Below are 25,760 nucleotides of genomic sequence, written 5' to 3'. Positions count from 1 at the left end.
CTCCCATTGGGTTGATTCATGCTTGTTATTAGGACTAGTGACCACTGTTGGTAAATTTTAAAGTAGTCACCAGAACAAGTATATAGAGAGATTAGTATTGGTTCACAACGGCTAAAAAACTGGAATAATATGTTCTACAATGTAACTAACTAATAACAACCAAAACACTTCCAAACACTAAACCATGTTATAAGTTATTATTATATTAATATTATATTTTAATATTGTTATTATTATTATTGTTGTTATAATTAATATTATATTGCAATATTGCATTTGTACAATGTATGGGGATCCCTGTGGTAAATATTTTAGAAATGTTTAGAAATATTTTATTGTGGATTAAAACTGTCTCTAAGGAAGATTCACCCCACCAACTTGCTAAAGAAAAAAAAAACACAAGTAGGGAAAAAACGGATATTATATTTGCCTGGGGATTTCACTGAAACTGTAAGGGAAAATTTAAGATTTTAGGTTGCCAATGGAAAAAGAATAAAGGGGAAATTCTCCCTATTCCAGAGACAACTATCCAAGGGCTCTATTTATAAAGCAGGGACTCTGGCATTCCCTCATACATTCCCTCTTGAGAATCAGTTGCTGCCATTGAAAAACATGGACCTTGTAGAGTCCCACGAGGGAATGTTTGAGGGAATGTCTGATTCTCTGTTTTATAAAAAGAGCCCATAAAGGGAATTTCCATCTCTTGGAACAGATTTTTGTCTTGTCTTGTCTTGTTGAGTGTAATATTCAATATTCAATATTCAAATTTGGGCTTGAAATATTCTTCAGAAGAGGACAGAATTAGAAAATACATATTATGTTCAGCCTTGAGGAACCATAAAAATTGCAGCCAATTCTTAATTTCATTTAAACAGCACAAAAAAAACAGATCAAGAAAAAATACTCACTTGCATCTGATATATCTGAAGCCTTACAACGCAATAAACTATTCAAACTCGCTTCTTTGTTGGATTCATTCAAGGCACCTTCACTTTTAAAGCCAATGAAAGCATGTTTTTGGATATCTGATGTAGATCCATGCAAACAAACATCTGCAAGTACCATTGTGTAACTGCAGATAATTTCCCATGGCCATCTGTCACTTGAGACCTATCATAAAAATAATAAAAATACATTTTAGATTAGGTTTAGATCCAAATATATTGCTGTTAATAAAAGGATATGAAAAAAAAACTCTGAGAACCATATTTGTAATAGAATTCTGGCCAAACTATGGATATTCAACTATTTACACATACCTATGATGTAGAAAATTAACTTTAAAACAACTCTCATTGTAGCTGTAGGCACAGTGAACAAAAGGCTAATTCATTGGACATTTTGGATTGGTTTAAGGGCAATCTGCCAGATTGCCACCAATCTACCACGACCCCATCCTACTTTACCAATGAAATAAATTAAAGCATGTGGTGGTATGTGGTCTATGTGTATCCCACACCATTACAGCTGTGTTTTGAGATGCTATTTGTAGAGCCTGGCAGTGAATTGTCTATTAAACTTACGGTCTGAACAAATGCCTCTGCCTTTTAACCTCCTTTTAAATTGCTAAAACAAAAAGCAAGGAGACAGCTCTGCCCTGGTTATAATCAGTTGTGAAGTGCTAACCACGCTGTCTCACAACTCTCCTAGTGAACTAGCCCTAAATATTTCCTAAAGTTTGGAAAAAACACTTCCATATACCTAACCTCCTAGGATATCATTTTGCTACTGCCCCCAGTGATATGACAGCCTATTTAATGATAATATGTATCATTAACACAAAGCAGGTGCACAGAAAGAGGGAAGAACAAAGAGCAAAGAAATGATATGGTGCATCTTTTGTGAACATTGAGCATTTCTCTACTTTAAGTATTACCCTAGCTTTTATTTTATATATATATATATATATATATATATATATATATATATATATATATATATATATATATATATATATATACACTCAATTTTAGGCTTAGATTTTTGACCTAAAATGTGATTAGAAAAAGAATATCAGTATTAACTCAGACCACTACATTGTGCTATGTCCTCATGTAAACTGTATAACAAACTCTTGTCATCCACTGGTAGCCAACAGTAATGCAGAAAAGATCATCTAAAACCAAGTGACTGATCATAGATAACTGAAAAGTACAAAATAATTTACCCTGCAAAAAGGGGGAGAATGATTACCAGAATGAGCCCATGTGGTTTTAATTGTTTCCCCTTTTTTAAAAAAAGTGTATTAACAAACACCATGAATGTATTGATTCACATATTATGATCACACATATATGATTCATTTATATTTGAGTAAATACAGTATTTTCATCAAAATCAATAAAAAAATGTTGTCCATTTACCTACCTTTACTTCAGTTTGTACAATATGAGAAAGAATGTCACTGCCAAGGTCTAATAATGTTTTTAAACAGGATATTTCATTTTTTGCAGCATCCCCCAAAATAAACATAGCAAGAAGTGGATCCAACCTAAACAAAGGAAATAAAACAAATATTAGAATATTACAAATATTGGAATAAACTACTTTAAATGATTTATAATAACAATTTGGTATAAAAGATTCATAATGAAGAGCAGATAACCTAATGTGATATGACTTTAACTGTGATATTCTCCCGTCAAAGTGTATTTTATTTTCAATTAAAATTGGTGACCATGCTGGGGTTATGATGGCATGTTCTCTGGAGTTTGCAAGTTCTCCCCAATTTTGTGTGGGTTCCTCCAAATACCCTGGTTCCCTCCCACATTCCATAAACATGCAGTTAGATTAACTGGCTTCCACCTTAATGTTGCGTAAAGGAAGTTAAGCTTTTATAACCAATGGCTAAAGCTTAACATTAAAAGGTCACAATGCAGGAAATAGAATTGAATAATCTAAAAGTTACTAATTTCTTTAGGGTACCCTTGCAACTTTGTCACCCTGTAGCTCTGTCTGTAAATGGCATATATTGAAACATCCTACATACTTTTTAGATGCTTCTTAGATTCTTTTAATTAGTTACAAGTTCAGATTTTAATACGAAGTTGTTTAAATAATTTAGAATTCATTCGAGCTACATTTCACAGATGGCACATTAAGCAATATAAAAACGTATGTATTTATTTCCCAATTGGCTGTCAGAGTTAATTTTCTTCTACTTACTTGATGAATTATGGAAGCCTAAATAACAAAAATGAGGCATATGCTGATAGAACATTTAAGAAACAGGAGAGTTAATAATGATGGACTGCTTTAATAACTCATATCAAATTTATAAATAATTACAACTTAGTGTATTAATAATAATTAAACTTTTATCGCATTGTCTCTGCAATCCATCTGTTGTTGTTTTTTCATATTATTTCTTATATTAGCTTTTTTAAGTCAACAGAAATTTAAAGTATCAAATGAAAATTGCCCTGCTACCATAAAGAGTAACCAAGCATCATCCACAATCAGAAACTGTTTGCATCATTTGGAGGTTTTATTCAAGAAAAAGACATTTGTACAGTGAATTCTCATCAAAGACCCAGTGTACAAATGTCTTTTATTGAAAAACAACCTGGCTTTTTTGCAAGCAGTGGGACTGTTTCTTTTGTTCCAGGAATAAAAGTACTTTGCATCAATATTGGCCCCCCACCAAACTACTAATTATGTATTTGGAGCAAATAAATAATTAAAAAATCTATAAAATACTTCATGTAGCCCCAATTAAATCTGACAACATAAATAAATTATCTTTTTTTCCTTCTTGCTTTTTACACTGCCCCCGCAATCAGAATGAGGTGACCCAAAAACACACAATCTTAGCTGCCAGCATTGGCAGCAACAAGGTGAATATCAAGAAACATAGGTCATTACCTGGATCTTCATGTTTGTTTAGTGAAAGAAAACATACACATACACACATTTACATACATTTGATACGGTTATTAATTGGGACTTTTCTTAATTTTTAATTTTAGGAAGAAGTTAAGCTAGACCTTATGAGGGCCACAGTATGTGTATAGACCTGGTAACCTAATCAGGGAGATCATGCCATCAGAGGCCTTTAGTAACACCAGAAACTGTTTGTGATACCATGCTCTAGAAAACTGAAACTTTGGAAAAGTCACAAAACAGAATATTTATAAATATATTTAAATTGCTATTATTTTAGATGGGTTTGTATAAAACTACCCTCAGAATACTCAGAATCAGATTAATAGTCATACCCTGTCTTTCCCTTTTTTTCTTTTTTCACTTTTTCTTAATCTCCCTACTCCTTATGTTTGGATTTTACATGGGTATGGAACTAGACATTGTATTAAAATAGTTCTTTATTGATTTGTGTTGTTTGACTACAGTTCCGTTGTCCTAAGACATCTACCCTTAAACTCTACAAAGCGAATCACAAGGTATGTTTCTCTTTGATTGAAATAAATGCAGCCTGGCAATTGTGACTTTATCGATCAGACAACTTCACCGATCTGCACTGCATGACACCAGTGCAACCATTGTACAAACATGTTTCTCTCTAAGCATTTGAAAATTTACCAGGATATCTCTTAGTCTTAATAGGTATTAATGAACAATATCACTGATTTTTTTCTGATAACAGTCCTCGGTATAGGTAACGTTAAAGGGCTGAGAAAGTCTAAGCACAGGCTGAGACAGAGAGACTTTTCACCAATATCTATTTATTTGTATATCTCATTCAACCACATCTGAAATACCAGTTTAAGTTTTAAGATGTAGATGCACATGGAATAACTTTATGAGCAGGTCAGGAAAGGTTCACAATATTATGAAGGTAATATATGGAAATTAGGGAGAAAAAAAAAGTAAACGCATTGCAAGAGTAAATGTTTATGTAAATTTTCCTTAATGATATGCCGCTGATAAAATAAAGTCTGCTTCATACAAACCAGTTTTCCCGATAAAGGTGTCCCTTTAGGAGGAAGAGATGCTGGATAATATCATGCAAATTTGTGCTATTATTTTCAATGTGCTGCCAAATGAGAAGACAGTGCCAAAGGAATGGGCTTATTTCAGCTTCTCCTGGATGCATACTCGATTGGTCTATAGGGACTGGTTGTTTCTGCAATACATAACAACAAATGTCAAAGGAAGATGGTCATAAAAAAGTTTTTCTAGATACTTTCTGAAATTAGGGACAAATACGATAGTCTTGGATATTCGAACCTACAGTATATTTTTGCAATATATGAGTTACTTAAAGGTGTCAGATTCATAGCACACACGTAAAAACAAATATTTAATCATATTTAAATTTACACATACTACATATACATAACATCAAAAGAATACTGCCTAGAGATGTTAGAAGTCTCCATCAATTAAAAAAGATTTTTTATGAATATTTTGAAAAAAACCCTATAAATGAACAATGCCGTCTTTTTATTCCTTGGAACTTACAGTACAGTGCCCCAAAAGCAAAATCATCTAGTGTAAAAAATGAACCAGAATTAAAAATGTTCACCAGGTGTAACTGTGGTTCTTGTCTGGAAAAGGTCCTGAATCTCTGCAACATGCCATCTTTCCCCTATGAAAAGATCCTGGTATGGGTAAGGCTCACTTTCTCCACCTAGCCAAAACCAAGCAGACCCCAACCTTAGAGAGGCATCACCTCTAAGGACACGATGAGAAAATTCTTTTGTGTAATACCTTTGCAAGTCAGTGACTGCCTTACACACTTGATGTTTACAACAAACACATAGTAAGACTTCAAGCAAAGTTCCCTGACAGCTTATGAAAACTACCAGCTTCCAGCTTATGAGGTCTAAAAGTACCTTCCACATAGAGTTGTTCACATTCAACAAAAGCCATGCAATGTACTTGAATTAAGCAGTGTGTAGGGTGATCACCTACTGGCTTGCCATGTAAAAATAAATCACCCAGCAGTCCTTTCACCCTTTGGGGATTGTTATTTGACATGTTATGTTACCATGGATCTTTTACTAAGTTTTCCCTAATGTTCAGTTAATAATATACGAAGATCACTATACATGTACCTAAATAATTACAAGCCTGTTAGAAAAAACATAGCCTCCCATTACTGAACTGAGAATAGCCATGCCTTGCTGAAGAAGTCACTAACCCCCCAAAAATACACATATCCACTAAATATATTGAAATGTAAAAAAAATCATGCCTAAGTTGTAAGACCCTATCTGACATTACATATATAGTTATTTCCATGTGTGTGTTACTTTTTTACACCAATAAATATATTAAAATATAAACAAATTCTTTTTACACAGGAATTAGCCAAAAATTACTGCACAACCGTGAAAGATAAAAAATAGTAATTTGTCATGTTGTTTTACTTTCCACATTAGCATAATAATTCCCTTTTAGACATTTAGTAAGTTGGGCACATAGAAAAAGTAACATACATGGGAAAAAGAACATTCATCCTAATGAAAATATAGGCATTAATGCTAAATGATCAAGCAGTAAATTGTAACTGTCTCCTATATAGAAAAGGGTCAGTCAACACAAAATTATACTTTACTTTCAGGTTGTCGAAGATAACCCAGCTTAATTACTAACTGGCTTCCTATGTGCCTGATGGTGGGAACATTCCACTAAAACCATTTGTTTTGGGTCATATTATAGGCCAAAACGCTAAATGTAATACAATGGGGTTTACCAGTCCCTAGATGAGGCAGCTGCAAATTTCTTTTTTTGCTCATGCTTCTTGTTCTTTTTTTGCACCTGGTAATCCTGCAAAGAACACCCTGCCTGTCCCTTCATGGCTACATGGCTATGTATTATTATTTATCATATATATTTACATAGTTACATATAGTTACATAGTAGGTTAGGTTGAAAAAAAAAAAAGTCCATCAAGTTCAACAACTAGGGAAATAAACATATCCCAGATATAAAACCGAATAAGACATATTTAAATATGCTTTATTCTTCTTCACAAATAAAAATAAATTTCTTACAGGAATTCCATTTGCAAAAAAGAAGAAATGCCCATCCTTTGTATACCAATAACAACATATACAGTTCCCTTTTTGGGATTTGCAGCTGTCACTGTACTGTAATCTAATGCAGCCATGTGAGGGTTTCTCCGCCATTTCATCACTGCAGGACACCGAGTCATTGAACGGCACTGGGGCTCCCCTGACATTCCTAATATGGTGGAATGGTTGAAAGAGATGGATGACATTGCTTATTTAGAGCAGCAAATACTTTGCGAAGAATTGGGCTCCCGGGACCGCATGTCATGGGATATTTGGGATCTCTTTAGGGCATCTGGGGATGTGAAATCCTACCTTACCTAATAATGTTCCGCGGGTTACCTTTCATTATACAGGGAGATCCTCCCTGGCATAATTCCTTAATGTGGTAAGGTATTATAATTTCCCCGGGACATATTGATACCACTATGTATGCTTATTATGAATGCAATTATATTTGAACTTGTACTACTGACTGGTGATATCTTCGCTCTTTATTTCTCTCTCTCTCTTTCTCTCTCTCTCTCTCTCTCTCTCTCTCCTCCTACCCTTTTTTCTCTCTTTTCCTCTTTCCCTCTCTTCTTTTTTGGTAATATTGTACTTACTGTGTGCAATTTGTTTATCCCCATGTGTTAGTTTTTGCTGTATATATGTAGACACATCTAAGTATATTTTTGTATTTTAAGTTTATTGTTGTGATTCCTTTGTTTTGCATGTTTGGAAACTCTTTTGTTTGAAAACTAATAAAGACAGATTATACATAATACAGCCATGTGACCATTCAGATTATTTGGCTCCTCAAATACACTTTGTTATGTGATTACTCAGAATGAATATGCATATATGACATAATCAGCAGTTACAAGCTACTCTCTTGCTTGAAAAGGTAATTTTAGAAAGATTCACTTTGTATATCATTTAATAATACGAATGCATTACAAATTATTTAATAATAGTCTATTCTGCCTATTGCCATAGAAAAAAAAATCAGTTTAACTTCAAATCTTCCTTTTGGTTAAACATTCATGCAGAATTGTAACTGTTTATGAGAATCTCACCTTTAGCAAAGCATTTGTTTCCACGTCAAACTCTAAGTCACAAATAATTTTTCCAACCTTTAACATTATGTGTATAGACAGGAGAATATTCGGATATAGTTCATAGGAGGCTTCACATGCGGGCAAAGCTATAAAAAGAAAATTGTACTTTTATGAAGAAAATTACTTTTACTAAACCAGATGGGGAGAGCAAAACATACTACAAACTATTGTTTATAAAAGTTAATTTATTACAACTCAAAGGAAACAGTGTTTCATTATCAAAGTAACTCAAGGTGCTATTTATCAATTCAAGATTCACTTTTTACCTGAAATTTAAACATTTTAACATTGTATTCAAACAGAAAATGTGGAAATCAACTTTGATTCATGTTTCCCACATTTTCTGATTTATTCCAATGTGAAAAATGCATGAATGTTGGGTAAATCTTGGGTAAATCATTGATACATTGGCCTCTAAATGTAAGAGACGTATTTGACGCTAAGAAAATTTGCCATCCATTTACAGACACTCTAACTCTGCTTTGTAACCCAACCTCATTCTTACAACACTACACAAAGTAGAAGGCACGGGGCTGCCAAACATAGCCCAGAGAGGCCTGACTAGTGGTGGTAACACTTTTCTAAGCAACAGTGCACAAACTTTTAATCATGCTTGTTGCAAGAAAAAAAGATTCTGTCTAATATAGACATTACAAGTTCAAAATATTAGGATAAAATAATAACATGCATTGTTCAGTAGTTTAGGAGAGAGTCATAATTATCAGTGTTGTGTACCAAATAAAACACCATAAAAGCAAAAAATATAAAAAACTTATTTGGAGGAAAGAGTCAGAGGACTGACTGCCTGACCCTAAAAGCAGTTTTGCCATAGCTGTCAATTCCCACAAGAAACTTGGGAGACACCTAGTTTTAAGGGTTAATTCCCTGCCAGCTGAGGAAAACTCTGGGTGATAATTATTTTGTTTTTTTACTAACTAAACAGGCTTTAGGAAGGGGTAGGTCTATATGCATACCTTTGTACCCTGAGCAGTCTATATTTTTTGACAGGTACAGGGGGCAAAGTCATCCAAAAATAGTATCAAGGCTGATACTACTTATTTGTAGTGCTATAAATTACTTAATGCCTGTTTTTGTTTGTGGAGAGAAGGGCAAGAAGAAGGAAGAAAACATCTTAGGATTCTCAATGACTTCAATCGAGATATTTGGCAAGCTTTACAAGTTGTAATTCCTGCCAATCATTGCAGGTAAGATTAAAATTTTTACCAAGCATCACAGACGCATTGTGTTACAGACCATTTGCTATTCATGTTAAGACCTTCACTTAACAAGGCATAAGAAGCAGATGTGTATAACATTTGTGAGAAAGGTTTACGCTTAGAAACACACCTTGCCGTCACAGCTCTACAAAGAAATACTTACACACTCTTTTTATATAAATGTAGGGCATTCAGGCACATCTGTAGTGGGTTTTTCTAATAAAGGACCCTAACATGCATATAAATATAGGAACATAGAAAATGCACCTGTCAAATCGAGGAACATGAAAATACCCGTTTGGTCCAATTGTGACCATTTTTTGCAAGCAGTTTTGAATGGCAAACAGCTACTGAGAACATTTTACATTCTTAACATAAAGATACAGACCTTTTAAGTATATGGTCAGTCTATCCCTTTGTTCCTCAAACTGTTGTAGTTTTCCAACGAGATGAAAGCAATAAAGTCTTAAAAATGACACCAGACCAAGCTGTTGGTAGAATAGAAGGTTCATTACCATTTACAGATTGCTTGAGTACTTATTCTGTTTAATACACAGTTTTTAATGTAAATTATAATATTTTATTACTAAGAGCGTACTTAAATTAATGCTTAAGGAATGAGAAAGAGGGGACGGTTAAAAGGCAAAAATGAAAATGTCCAGCTACTCTTTAAAGTGCATGTAATCATTTTTACAAATCGGAAGCTTTCATTAAAATAAAACTTGGGGATCCTGACATGAAGAACCACAACACTTCTTGTCTTCCAACTGTGTTCTTGTATTGTCATGTGTTTTCAACTTTCCATTGAAGCTACCATTTATTATTTATTATGTGGACTACACTATCATGCAAAGTAGGTGATTTTGAAATGCTTCTGAAATTATTTTTAACTAAAATTTTGTTGTTTTTTGCCAACAATAAATGTCCACAAATAAATTATTCAGAAAAGTAATGTAGTGAAATATTTCACTGAAGTTAAATGTAAATTTTGTCTTTCCCAGTTCCTTTCCTAGCTCATTATCTATACATTAATAATATAAAATATATATTATTAAAAAAAATTCCATTTCAATAACGTTTTATTTTTTATTCCCTATGCAATGCAGAGCAGATCATACCACTAACTAGGACTGGCAAGGTGCTGTACGTAGCTTCCTGAACACTTCCTAGTACCCTACTTCCCTACACAGCCCTTGAGAGGAGTATGCAGATAATGCAGATTTGAAAGTGTCTTACTTGGTGAATGCCAGTCTGCAGGGGTGGCCATTGTCATGTAGGTTGCCTTTACATGCAGATTGCCCACATATGAAGCTGAGTGTTGATGATTAAAGCATTTGAAATCCAATAAAAGGGAGGGGCCAAGGACAGTCCTTCCCATAGTAAGTCAGACTGGCCTTCCTAATTGATCATTTAGTGATGCCAGACAATCACACTAAAGTGTTTGTGATCGCCCTGGGCAACATTTTGACATTTTAACATTTAGCTAGGAAGTAAGGCAGGCACAATCCAACTTGTTGCAGCTTCTAATGTACATTTTGTGCAGTAATTTTAGAGTAAATCAACTCAAATACCAAAATGACTATAGATGAATCTAGTGTTGAGTTCATTTATGTACTTTTTCAGTTGACTGAAAAAGTTCCTTCCCTGGATATTCACATAAATGCGAACCTCTAATATCAAATAAGTGTATAATGCTCTAAAACTGATACGAGAGAGATTTGTACCTTTGAAAGTTTGATTTCATTGGAGATCAGGTATGGATTCTGAACTGCATCACAACATATTCTATACAGAACTGATTCAGCAATGAAAAACAGCAAAGGGATTTGATTTTGATTAAGTTCGGCTCGATCCATGGAGAGAATAAGGATATCCAATGCCTCTGAAAGAAAATAGATTTAATAAGGAGAAAGCAAAATAGATATACAGCAGCCATTCTCAACCAGGGTAATGTGGAACCCTAGGGATTTTCTAGAAGTTGCCAGGGGTTCCTTGAGCTGTGGTTGATTCATCCCAAAACATGGTACATGTATAGTTCTGTGGACAAAGCTAGCTGCATGAAACCAAGGACCTTTTTAGTTGTCTGTAAAGGTGGCATTCTGAGCACTAATCCCAACTACTCAACCTCTCCCTTTCTACTGCTATCCACCCCTCAAACATGCCATAATTCTCCCTATCCTAAAAAAACCCTTACTGGACCCCTCCCTACCTTCTAACTACCGCCCTATCTCCCTTCCCTCATATGTTTCCAAACTTCTTGAGCACCTTGTCTATAAAAGACTCACCAATTACCTGAGAACCAACTCTCTCCTTGACCCCCTCCAGCCTGGCTTTCTAGTTGCCCATTCCACCAAAACAGCCCTTACTAAAGTGGCCAATGGTCTCAAGGCAACTTTTCCCTCCTGCTTTCCACACTGTTGATCACCCCCTTCTAATCCGAATCATGAACTCCATTGGTATAAGTGACACTACTCTCTCTTGGTTTGCTATCCATCTGTCTGACTGCTCTTTTCAAGTTTCATTCAATGGTAATTCCTCCTCTGCCACTCTTCTCCCTGTTGGTGTTCCCCAAGGGTCAGTCCTTGGACCAGTTATCTTTTTTTGTACACCTCCTTTCTCGGTAGTCTCATATCCTCCTTTGGTTTACAGTACCATCTGTATGCTGATGACACAAATCTATCTGTCCACCCCTGAATTTGTTAGTGGTGTCCTAACTGTCTGGAATGGTCTTCATCATCCTTCTTTCTGCTCATTTAAAATAGCACTCAAAACCCATCTGTTCTAGCTTGCCTACTCATCTTCTTCAGTCTCCTAAACTCTCACTATTTCCCACCACTACATTTCTCCCCTCCTATTGTATGATACTTCCCCCACCTCCTAGATTGTGAGCTCTTTGAGAAAGGGTCCTCTCCTCCTTCTCCTTTGTCACTGTCTGTATCTGTCTGTCATTTACATCCCCTATTTAATGTACAGTGCTGCGTAATATGTTGGTGCTATGTAAATCCTGTTTATTATTATTAATAATAATAATAAGGCAGTGGGCTATTCTTCCCAATGGCAACTAATACAAATAGCAATTGCAATTTTCCAATTTATGGTCTCCTCACACATGAAAATAATTTTATGAATTCTCTGGATCCTCAGAGGTAAACAAGTTGAGAAAGTCTGGTATACAAACTACAGTAGTGTGATGCATACAGGATGCAGCATGGAATGCATGTAGATAAAACAATCCATTATTTGTCAAATTTTGCATTGCCACCTTGTGTCTTTGAACTCTGGTACATGATCAGGGTTTTATATAACATTAAAAAGAACCAGCCACCCATCTGTAATAATCTGAAACTCGCTTAATGAATTGTTAAAATAGTGCAACCTAAATATCATTGGGTAAGGGTGTATGTGTCTTTATTAACTTGTATAATCTATCTGAAGCCCCCCAATTTTTAGCAATAAAGCTATAGAAGGTGGCATGTCTTTGGTCTGTGTACAGAGCTAATAACTGAATCTGCCTGGGTTACAAGGAGAGGATAAAACTGCCAATTTGTTTAGTGCCACAATGATTTTTGTAATAATCAGACAAGGCAATGTTAACACAATGATAAATATATATATGTGCTAAAAACCTGTGATTGCAATTACAAATGTTTGTTCCGCCAGCATGATACCAATATTTTGATAAATATCCACCTTAAAATACTGATTGGAAAATAGGAAATGTTCTTTTTCACTGCACATGCATAATATGTATAGCAAAAGAAAAAAATGTAATAGAAAAAAAAATTGGTAGCTGATTTTCTTGGGTTCAACAGGAATAGTAATTAGCAGGTTTTTTTTGTCATTACTGAAGGAAATGGCCTGTACATACCCAGTACTGGTATTTTTTTTTTACCCTGATGAGAATGAGTAGAAAATGACAGCAGGGATGAACAACACTTTTGTGAATAGTAATTAGATACCCCATCTCATTGACACAACTATATACTTTAGCCCAATACATGGTATAAACCTGGATAATGTACATGTTTAAAATACAATCTCATAAAGCTAAGACATCAGGAGAAACATTATCACAACAGGGTGCTCTTACAACACAGAGATAGCCTTTCATTTTATTAGCCTGATGATATAACTGGCTGACTCTCCACACAGACAGCTTTATACTCAGTGAAGCCATTAAGGCTATTAAGTAAATAAAATATAGCAAAAAACGCCCAGGATGAGGAGAAAGACTGTTATAATGGCTTTAGTGGGTTTAAAGAATTATCCCTTCTCAATATCAATAGAATCACATAGCTGATGTTTACCGTCCCGAACTTTGCCTTTGCATTGAGCCATCAGGATCAGTTCCGTCCATGCTTGGTGTAGATTGGAATGATGTGCAGAACCCTTGCAATTAAATCCAGATTGTCTCTAAAAAAAACAAATCAGATCAAGTGAATCTTTAGTGACATGAGAAAACTCCATTGTTCCAGCACAGACTTATGGGGATAGAATCATAAATGTAATGGACATCACAGCTACTGCATCTAAGGAAGAGCTTTAGGCTTAGAGTTGGAGATTTTGTGGAGTTGTAGTCTCTTGTGGGCATATAAAATGTCTCTCACTTTCAAATTCTGTATGCTGACACAGTAAGACACAACACCCACTGGGCTTTATGTTCTCTTTTAGTAAACGTTTATTGATGGAAGTAATATCTGGATTTGAGTAGTCTTTCTATAGCCACATTTAAAGTGTATGTGTGGAAAAACATATTCCGTGCATCTCTGCACAAAAAGTATATCTTTCAATATATTCTTATTTCCCCATACATTTCTTATTCCCCCCACCCTGCAGATATTGAAAATGACCTGTTGATTATGTCATCAATCCAATATGTTCCTATCTTTCTTTAATGGGCTGCCAACATTGCCTTTGCTGCACTGACATCTCAAGCAGTGTTGTCAGCCCAGCTGAAGTTCTGCCCTTTGAACATCATATACCAGCTTTATTTTTTGCAATTGAGAAAATTGAGTGAGTGATGTCCTTTTTACCAGCAGGTAAGAGCTCAGGCAGGGCTGTCAAAACTGTTTTATTATTTCAGGGCAGCAGAGGTGGTGAATTGGTAGCACACCGAAGAAAGTTAGGAAAGACAGGATTTCTGGTAGGAATGTCAGATATTTTCTCTACATGCAGAGTTTTTAAAGTGACATAACATTGGCATATGTGCATATATTCTAGGGATTTACTGAAATATTGTATTGTGAGCAGGAGTAGAAAGATGACCTTATTAGATGACTGCTTCTCTTTTATTGTTCAATCATAGACTGGGTAGGGGGAAAGGTGTTCAGGATCAATTTATCAATGTACATCACTAACAGGTTGTACTTCAGACAGAGCTAATTAATGTACAAAAATGTACAATTATTTGTTGGGTAAAAAAAGCACCTATGTGTATTTACTTGTGTAATGTGTTGTTGGTTTGCAGTTAGGATGTATATATTAAAGGCTTTACTACACAGAGATGGGACTTGGTTATGATATTGTTTTCGGACACCAATATTATTACTATAGAAACACCAGCAATGCTGCACAGAATCCTAGACCAGCCTTTTTTTTACATTAGATTAGAAACCCTTAAAATAATGTTCAGGTCTCTGGGAACCCCCAACTAAAACAATGTAAAAAAAATCTTATATTGGTAGCCAGTGGAGTTCCCCTCCAGTGGTAGCCATAATGCCATCATTATAGACAACTAAAATCGTCATTAGAATCACACAGCTGGTTAACCAAGTGATGTTGGCCCTGGAACTATGCAGTCATCATCTATCGAGAGGTCAATCAGCTACGGGTAAAGGAACACCTAGCAACCTCTCGAGGATCCCTGGTTGACAATGTCTGTCCTAGACTGCTGCAATGATAATGTAAATATAGAACATGGCTAGAGGGCACATATTTGGGACATGTATTAGATAAAAATGGTTCATTGGGCCTGATTTATTAAAGCTTTCCAAGGCTGGAGAAGATACACTTTATTCAGTGAAGCTGGGTGATCCAGCAATTTTTTAAAAGTCCTTTGCTATTTGCTAGCAAATTTTTTAATCCTCGAGCAGATCTATTCCAGGTTTGCTGGATCACCCAGCTTCAGTGATAAAAGTGTATCCTCTCCAGCCTTGGTGAGCTTTAATAAATCAGGCCCATTGCATTCATAGTCAAATTAAAACATTACTGTGTGTAAAAATCCTGGTTGACTCTGGTGAAGGAACTCCTTTAGAAAATGATGCTAGTTTTTGTCTGTAACCCTTCTTATGAAGCCATTTCTTGCCATTATAGTCCCTAAGAAATATAAAACAATGTTATTTTTTTCAGGTTTCTAGTAACCCAAAAAAATCTCAAAAAATAGTTTAGTGTGAAGGTGATTTTTATGCATATATGTCGCTTAAGTTACCTGGTAATGTTTCACAATTATATAAATGCTCCTTCAGTATCCAATATTATATCTTTTCTGTATAAATTCATTGGAATCACAAGGCTTCTACTCAATTAATTAACTAGTTAAATGAAACTGTGAGTTATGAATGCCATTATGGACATAATTATATGATTTTGATAGTGCCATTGGTCTTCCTTGGTTTAGCCTGAAATTATGAATATTATTATTTATAGACTTGCATCCAGTCATCTTATATATTTCCTTATGGCAGTTTTATGATCAGTCATTATTGAGTTAGTGACATTTATTATGCTGATAACCTGGACCTCATTGTGGATTTGATTTTCAGCAAACATTAATAAACTGAATAATGGAAGGTGTTATATATTTTATATACTGGCCTATATGGCACTGTATGTCCATGGGATCATATGGTTATGCATATTATATAATATTTTGAATTGTGCTTTGATAAATAATGCACTATAATTTATTTCTGCACATTTACAGCTCAAATTGGGTTTTGATGGCTAGATGGCAACAAAAGGGCCAATGAATGATGCTTTCTGCCTACTATTACTGGGTGTCAGATATATTATAATGTTATTGCTGTACATGTAAATGTTTTATCTTTTCCCTTGTCCCTGAATCACATAGTCAACATATAACTCAAGGTAATCAACTGCTAATCACTTTCTATATTATTCACTGTGTATGCTGACCATATGCTTAATTAGATGATTGTCCCACATACAAATTTTATTTTTCTAAAACAGTCACACATAAATTACAATGAATAGCTGGCTCAATCAATTAAGAACACTTTATACAAAATAGGCAATCAGTTCTAGTAAAATTTAAAAAACTCTAATTTGTCAAAAATTTATTTTATACCAAACACGATTAAAATGATCGAACTTATGAATGTTATTTTTGTGTAGGGCCAGCCTAAGCAGTCGTAGCCGCCAAATGCGTAAAAATGTAACCATCCATTGAAGAATTAAATTAAAAAAAGTGAAAATAGCTTTCTTTAAGGAACAATGGGCTCTAGTTATAAAACAGGGAATATGACGTTACATCATGGTAATCAATTACTGCCATTGAAACACTTGGACCTGGAAGATTCCCACAAGAGAGGGAATCATGTTTGAGGGAATGACCGATTTCCTGTTTTATAAACAAAGCCCTATATGTTCTGTTTTATTATGTATTGGTGGAACAACACTAATATAGTATTTTTTTTTTTTTTGATAAGTAAACATTCTTTGTTTTATTTATACAAAGGATCTTGAAGGTGCCAAACTAAAAGCCCCTATAGCTTATTTCAAGCTTTTTTTTATTTTTATAAAACACTGAACAAACATTTGGGATGTGGCAGAAGAGTTAATAGGCCTCTATCTATAGTATGTCTTATAGGGCCAGCCTAAAACTTCCCGAATCTGGACATTCAGTACATGGTGGATGGTTGATCCAGACACCAGTTTTTTTATAGCACCCAGGAACACAGAACGAGTGATCCATGAATGTTTCTACCCCAGCCACCATTCTTTACTATTATTAGGGTATATTTCTGTCTCTCATCCCCTTATATTCCATTGATGTAGTGTACACTGTGAAGACTGTAGCAGCTGTGGGATGGGATGAGGCACACAGAAAACAACTATAGTGGATAAATCTTGAAGATGGATACCCCAATCTTGGGAGACAATGGTTGGTCTGATTCATTATCTTCCATAGAAGACTGATATTGCTATATTAGTAGATACATACTATTGTAAAACTTTTAAGCTGTTACCTTGATGTTTACTGCCTATTAGTTTTCTTTAGGGAAAAGGCATGCAAGGTTTCAGTTAATGATATTACAGATATACAAAAGCAGTGTTCACAATGGACTGATGTACTTAAAAATGAACATGGCTAACACAAGTATGCCAATTTATTTTCCTGTTAAGCTACTAGTGCTGTAACAAAGAAGCCAAGAATGGTAACCATTGTTCGAGAATGTAACATAAGACTGATTTGTAATGGATGTTTGATGTCCATTTCAGCTCACACAATTATCATTCACTGTGCATCACAACAGAAAAGCAGAGTTAAATCTTACTCTTTGTGTCCATTTCCATTATTCTATGGATTTATTCCATGTAATAATTGTAAGACTGCTGTATGACTGTATGAATTTCTTTATAACACAGTGGCTGAATAAAAATAAACTTTTGTATTTATTCTCCCTTAGGCTAGGCTCACATGGATGGTTCAGAATGTGTTTTCTCTGTTGTTCACTTTTTGGAAAATACAAAGGTATTTTAAAACCCTCTCATTATCATTGAAACAAATGAAAGATGTTGAAAAGTCTTTTTTTTACAGATATTATCAGACAGTTTGTGCATTAGTGTTGTTATGTTGCAAGTTTTCTGTTGGTGCTCAATGCAGCATCTTATGGTCAATTTAAAAACATTTTTAAAAGAGACTTCTTTTGGGAAGACTATAGATGCATAAAAGTTTTTAAACTAATTGCAAATTTTTGTAAATCAATGTTAAATTTATGTTGGTATAATGCTGCTTTAATAGTACCTGTGATTCTCAAAATGTCCACTAGATGTTGCTGTTTGCTTTCATTTGAGATTGATTAACCACCTAGCCGTTAAGCCCGACCTTCGTACGGGCAAAAAAAAAAAATACCTGTATTGAATGTAATACATTGGATTATTATGTGTAAAAGAAGTACATTGTCTTTCATGAACATTTATTTTACAGTATAATATATTAGTATGAGTATAATATTTATTTTTTTTTAAACTTAAAAAAACCTGTTTTAAAAATAAATATATATATTTTTTTTTAATTTTATTTGTTTAGTTTAATTTTTTGGCATGATTTTGTGTTTCAAACTTTATTATACGCATACTAATATATGATTAGACTAATATATGAATATTTCCCACCTTGCTTTATGGTGATAAGCAGTTCTGGAATAATGAATCATGTGCATATATAATGTAATAAGACATATATAATGTATTAAAAGCTCATGTGCTCTTGAAAAAAACAGTATCTACTGTGAAACGTGTTGAGGTGTTTAATAGTTGGGGAAGGCTCTACCAAATTCTTATAGGAGCAACATACAAGTATCAAGTTTATTGTACCAAATCCATATTGTTATAGAGTGCTATGTATGTTTTTATCTCAATAAAGTTATTACTTTTTAATATGACCCCAAAATCTCCCATTTTAGGCGTGATTTTGCCATTTTTTGACGTATATATACATATACATTAGATCTACTACAAGAAACTCTAAGTGGGATTTATTGTAAGGAAAATCAGAAAATGGATTAGGGCTCTATTTATAAAGCAGGGAATCTGACATTCCCTCAAACATTCCCAAGTAAAGAATCTTCTAGGTCCATGTATTTTAATAGCAGTAATTGATTCTCCACCAGGGAATGTTTGCGGCAATGTCAGATTCCCTGCTTTATAAATAAATATACACCTTTTATCTCTGGTTTACTTTTTAGAACTGACCTCTTGTAATTATACGGTTTAAGAATATAAACTGCGACATCTTTTTTTCACTTAGCACACTATGTAATTTTATAAAGATATAATTACCTAGATGTTAACATTTCTTTGTAGAAAATAAATGAGGTGAAATGCATTCCAGAACATACAATGTGCATAACTTGGCATAGTTTCCACTGAAACCCATTGAAAACTTTTGTTACCTTGCATCGTTGAAGTATTTTCCTTGCGGAGTCAAGCATATGTTCTTGATCTTCCGGCTCTTCTGCAGCATTAAACTGTTTGATGAATTCCTCTGTGACTTCCAATGGGCTTCTAAATGAAGATCACAAAGAATGCAGAGATTTCAAATGCCATTTACTTACATAAAACACAATCCTCTATTGAATCATCAAATGTAGAAAAAAGAACAATATGCCTCAGTAATAAAGATGTAAAGCAAAAGGATTTGTCTTCTTTATCATATGTAACATTAGAAGGAGACAGTGGTTCTTTATAATTACATTTTCTATGAAGTTTTTTATTCTGCAGATAGAATCTGTAGACAAACTGTATAAATACTACATTAACATAAAAGAGGTCAATAAAAACATATAGATTAAGAGATGTAAACAGAAAATTCTATAGAAGACAAATTAGTAATGAATGCAGATAGACAGACAGACAGACAGACACACACACACAGACAGACAGACAGACGGACACACACAGACAGACACAGACAGACAGACAGACAGACAGACAAACAGACACAGACAGACAGTGTTTTTTTTTTGGATTATATAAGTCGGTTATTGATACTCTACCAATGTATTTGAAGGATAGATTGAAATAGTTGTGTGAAATACCTTCTTGATATATTGCTGGGACCAATGGCCTCCCATTGTACTATACCATTAATGGCCTCGTTTGTTTGTTCCTAACAGATTTCTATGGTATATGTCAATGTTTTTTTTTTTTTAATATTACTGAAATGGTTTTAATGATTTTTATTTGTTCTGTGTATTGGAAAATTTTTTATATATTTTTTCCAATATAACTTTATTAAAAATAAGGGTAAAAAAAAAAAAAAAAAAAGGTAGAAGGAGAAAAGATTTCCATAGATAAATTAATTGCGCTATAACACAGGTTCTTTTCCATACCATATTTTCACGGCTCACTGGGTCTCTTCACTGAAAATAATCATTAATATGGGGAGTATTGATTGTTATAGCATAGTGAATTCATGAGTCTTCTGTATGTATGTACAATGCGTCAGTTCACCAATCAACAAAAGTTAAATTTTTATCAGTCTGATTTATTTATATTGATTACCTGTGTCTGGAGGACTTTTCTTTATGGTTTTGTTCATTTTTCTTAAAGTCAAGTTCAAGTCTTTTTTGCAGTTCCTGATGATATTTAGTCGATATGATCCCAAATTTCTGTAGCACTGGTATTTTTACAATGGGCATTCTGTTCTGCTTGAAAGACCATAATAATTTAACAATTTAATAAAAAATAGCACAATATAACAGAAAATGAATATATACTAGATCATATATACTGGACCATATAATTTAGAATAAAATGGCATAATAGGTCACCTGGGAGAAACCTGGAGGCTGCTATGACTCAGCTCTCTTCTGTCTCTTCTGATAATGCTTATTGCCTGGCTGTCATACTGATGCCCTGGAACATGTATGAAGATGATCACATCTGACTTTCTCATACTTGTCTGATCTTACAGATTTGTTCCAGGTTACAAAGTGGTAACTAGCTTTTTAGGGAGAAGGGTAGCAATGGCAGCCCCTGTATTTATCTTAGTTGTCAAACTAAAAGTCTGAAAAAAAAATGTGCCAAAAAATGGGAGAATTCCTACCACTCCTGCTGGCCAGGATGCTTAACAATGTTACAATGAAGAGATGACTCCAAATGAATTGTCATCACAAAGTAACATTTTTGGTAATGTAGATCTCCTAGTCCCAAGTGGACCTGCTGAGGACCATATGCTTTTTATGATGTCTTGATGCATAAAACCTGAAAAGGGGTGTACTTTCTTTTTCACATGACTATATATATAAATATTTTATTTGTATAATTAATTTTTGCCTATAGCTTGGCTTTAATACATTTTTAAATAGAAAAATGACATGCAGTAATTCAATAAGTACTAGTAAGTACTGTATACAATAAACCTATGACTAGTAAACTTGTTCCATTATATGTATTTTTCATGTGTACTTGGCTGTTTGCTTTGAGTTTGGCATTATAGTCCGCAATGACAGTTTCTATGTTTCTGTCTGAACAGATTTACTATCCCTTTATTATGATAGAAAAAAATGTTTTGTTTTTTTATTTATTTTTACTATTCTTCTGGGGACTGTCCTCTATCCTTACTTCCCAAACGTCATGCGCAGCGAGATCTACACTTTTTTCCTTTACATTTGTAGGCAGGCATGTCACCTGATCTTGTGCCTGCGCAATGCAAATTCGGGTAACCTGAGAAGAACCCGAAGAAGGAAGCTGAACAAAAGACCAAGTCTGGCAGTTCGTAGGTGGATTAAGGACTTTTTACCAGTAAAGTGGTATTATTATTTTTTATATATATAAATATTAGAATGTTTTAGTCCATATATATATATATACATACACTGTATGTATATGGAATACATTCTTCTTAGAAATTACCTGTCGCTCAAAGGTTTTAAGCAAAAATAAATGCAACATCTACAGGTAGCGATTCTTTATTCATTTATTATTTATTTATTCATAATTTATATATTTAGAGTTTTATGATATATTATTCACTGGTAGGATATGCGAGGTACGCAGGCTGGAAATCATGCTGAAACAGCATGAATCATTAGCCCTTTGGATTATAAATGCTCAGGTGAAGATGGTCATCTGTAAAATCTTAGGCTGCAGGCTCTGCACAAAGATGTAGAATGAAGCTCCTTCTATAATTTATAGGGAAAAGAGTGTTTTCAGCTTGGAAGATCTAGCTACAGTAAACACATGGTAAGTTTTACAGCCATAACATTCTGAAATCTTACTGAAAAGTCAAATGGTACTACGAGAAGAATCTTTTTCAAGCTTGGATCCTTTGCTATAGCAGCAGTTCCTATATAAATTATTGTATCTATAAATAATATGATTGCAATTTTTGTTTACCTGAAACCAAACCTCAACCAAAGTTTTGTTCTAGTTTTAAAGAGGCCCAAAGCCCAATATAAAGGCAGGCAGAAAAAATAGGATCTGATCTTGCTCAATTTCTGACATTTTCAAATATCACATTCACAAATGATTTGTTAATAAATCTATATGCCCTGTACATGTTTGTGTCTTTGTGCTGACTGTAATTATTAGGCAAAATGTTATAGGTATATTAGGTATATATATATATATATATATATATATATATACACACACACACACACACACACACATATATTTTTGTCTGTGTGTATTTCCCTCGATGTCTTGTCCTATAGAAGCAACAGGAAATTAAATCTCCCCAAAGTCAAGGGAAATCCCATGCTAGCCATTTGTTCCATTTGGTTTCCTCTTACTTTTTGGTTTGTGGACAGCCCTAAATTGTTGAATTTCCCCTATTTTGTTTATCAAAGACAATGGTTACCTATATAAATAATCTCTTCAAGGCAGGCACAGACAGCAATACTGTCAAAACTTCACAGAATGTATTATTTCACATCTAAAAAAAGCTTTTGCCTACAGATACACTTTAATAAACGTTCTGTATTCATTAGTAATCCCCTGAATGGTCTGCTGGTCTGCAGTGACTCTATATAGCTATACACAAATCATGTGAGTAAAGTTTTAGTTTTTTTTTAATTGTGGAAGAGTTTGCCAGATTGCTGTGAAAAGCTGCATTGTGAATCTTTTGCATGAAACAATGTTTGGGTGATTCTGTTTTGGCTGTCATTGTATAATGCATAATCAGATTGAATTGTTTGGTGGGGAGTTCTGGGGCTTGTAGATTTAATGGTGCATGACATGAGTTTGGTTGGATGAATTTGCCAAATAGGATGGGAACCATTCTATACATAAAAGAATTCTCAATGCATACATTAATACATAAAAGTATTCCCATTGCCTGTGGGCACAGAAATGTTGGGGTGATTATCCTGGGTTACTTAATGGGCAAATCTTAGCAGCACTTTAAATACTTAGTAATTGATTTCAATCACCATAACATTTTGCGAGCCTTGATGGGTGGTTTCCGAGGTCCATTTTTGTACATATTGTGACTGTTGTTGGTTATAAGGAGCTGACACATAGATTAATGAAATAATTCCTAAGAGGTGTGGATCTTTTTCAGTGTTCCTCAAGGATTGGAGGGTTAGAGTTGTGATAACAATGCAATAACAAATATTTTAATATTTTGTGACAGGAAGTGCTTCATCTGAAGGTATCAAAAGAGCCCATTTAATGTGAGCTTTTTCTCTAAACACAATACCTGGAAAAACCTTCACCCTCTTTCTTCTAGGGGTATGTGTAATCCAAAGCTAGAGGAGTCAAGACCAGCGCATAAAAGTTTTATATTGTGTATAAAATATCAATGTTTTCTAAAATATAATAGTAAATAAGTGTAATTTAAACATATAGCCCTTCCAATAATAAAAGATTCTGGATATTCTGGAAATATCTAGTGTAAAGCACATTCTTTTCCACTGTCATTCAGCACATCAGAATATCAAGATAAAACCAAACACAAAAATCTGCTAAACAGTACAAAGCTATGCAACTCAGATAAAGAATTTTCTTTACATCTTCAATCTACGGCTTTATATTTGATATATAGGGAGGCACCACACGAATGTCAGAAAGCTTAAACTTGACTTCAATAATTTGAGTTTTAAGCATTCTACAGAAACCGTCTAAGAAAGCAGTCTTTTCTACATCAAACCTGAGCGGTCCATGTGATTAAGCGCTTGGAGAATTGGTTTTGTATGTTTATTTTAGAAGTTTGAGTATTGACAGTAAAAGCTGAATACCTGTCTGTTATTTAGCCAGTAAAATAGCACAATGTCTCAATTCAAGTACAGAAAGAAAAAGAAAGGAAGTCAGCTGCTACCATCTAGTGTTCACATATCAATATGTAAACCCAGGGAACAGACAGAAGGCCGGGCTGATTACTATATACAAAAACTGAAATAAAAAACTTTTGGATCGCTTGTCAACATATGTAATATAGGCTCATATGTGTAACTGGAATCTATGAACTCATAGAAATGTTAAGTGTGTATGTTGAAGTTCTAGTTTGTGTTTAATATCCAAATATTGGGCCTGATTTATTAAAGTTATCCAAGGCAGGAGAGGATACACTTTTATCAGTGAAGCTGCGTGATCCAGGAAACCTGGAATGGATCTGGTCTGGGATCCAAAATATGTAGCAAACAAAGCAAATGACTTTGAAGAAATCCATTCCAGGTTTGCGGGATCACCCAGCTTCACTGATAAAAGTGTATCCCCTTAAGCCATGGAGAGTTTTAGTACATCAAGCCCATTGCTCGTGTTATGTTTCCTTTTCCCTCAAACTAAAACATAAGAGAAGGTAAACAAAGGGAACAACAAAAACAACAAATATTACTGTTCCAGAATAATATATAGGATAGAAATATGTATTTCTCATTAGAAATTGTGAAATAGGATGGAAGGAGAAACAAATGTAGATAAATATAGTACAGAAGAAGTCTGACATGTCTGAATACATAGAACATGAAACAGTTCTTCTTACAGGTCTTTTAGATAATAGTACTAAAATAAAATTTGAGGGTCTATATTCTTTCTTGTTGATTTTTTCAGTCCTTTTTTTAGTTTGGTTTGGTTTCCTTTCCTTGGCAGATTCACTTCACTATTTTCCCTACTTTTTCGGCCATTAAAAAATTGCACCACAAATATGTGAATTAAATGGTAGGACATACATGACAGATAAGTATGAATTCTTTTTCCTTTAATGATCAAGCATATAGCACTTGGTTTGCCCCATACCCTTAAGACCTGTCAGGCTGGCGGATCCCCAGCATGGGCAAACGCTCTTATTGGCACAGCTCTGAGGGTTATTTTGGGCATACAAACCAGTCTACCTCTACAATCATTAAATCCTATGTACAGGTAAGATCTAGCAAATGGATCCCCAGTTTACTATTTGCCCAGCCCGACCTTCATGTTAAATTTGTTCCTGGTTTTGTTTTTTTTTGTTTTTTTAATTAAGCCCTGAAAATAAAAAAATGCAAAGGGAAGGGGACAGATGAGTCAACTAAAATCTCTTTATGTATTTTCAAGTGAATTAAATAGATGTTTCTTAGTGGCAGGGCAGCCATTTGGTGGACCGCTGAATGCAGCACATGGCAAGCTATCCCCTGGACCCTGAAGTATATAAAAAGTCATCAGGTAGGTGATAAGGTTCACATTACAAGTATTATTAAATACTTTAGCATGTTAACACTTTTATTGGATGTTAGTGAATGGGTCTATGTCTACCTTTGTATGGGTCCCCTTCTGATAAATTGGCACAGAGTGATCAGAAGCGG

The 25,760-nt window shown here is 34.3% G+C and overlaps 1 protein-coding gene across 1 annotated transcript in view; it reads right to left on the bottom strand.

Moving 5' to 3' along the window:
- The window catches only part of TMEM232 (transmembrane protein 232), an 88,832-nt gene that overhangs the window by 56,703 nt on the left and 6,369 nt on the right, over positions 1-25,760 (bottom strand). Inside the window, exons 3-11 of the mRNA XM_072416098.1 lie at positions 20,542-20,684; positions 19,431-19,542; positions 13,602-13,707; positions 11,019-11,176; positions 9,683-9,782; positions 8,036-8,163; positions 4,911-5,083; positions 2,368-2,491; positions 909-1,110 (exon numbers count right to left, since the gene is read on the bottom strand). Of these exons, the coding sequence (XP_072272199.1) occupies positions 909-1,110; positions 2,368-2,491; positions 4,911-5,083; positions 8,036-8,163; positions 9,683-9,782; positions 11,019-11,176; positions 13,602-13,707; positions 19,431-19,542; positions 20,542-20,678 (1,240 nt within the window). The 5' untranslated portion in view covers positions 20,679-20,684. The remainder of the gene's footprint in view (positions 1-908; positions 1,111-2,367; positions 2,492-4,910; positions 5,084-8,035; positions 8,164-9,682; positions 9,783-11,018; positions 11,177-13,601; positions 13,708-19,430; positions 19,543-20,541; positions 20,685-25,760) is intronic.

The sequence above is a fragment of the Pyxicephalus adspersus genome, chromosome 6 (genome assembly GCF_032062135.1).
Source record: "Pyxicephalus adspersus chromosome 6, UCB_Pads_2.0, whole genome shotgun sequence".
NCBI lineage: Eukaryota > Metazoa > Chordata > Amphibia > Anura > Pyxicephalidae > Pyxicephalus > Pyxicephalus adspersus.
The sequence above is the reverse complement of the archived record's forward strand: the minus strand, read 5'-3'. Positions and strand labels throughout refer to the sequence as shown.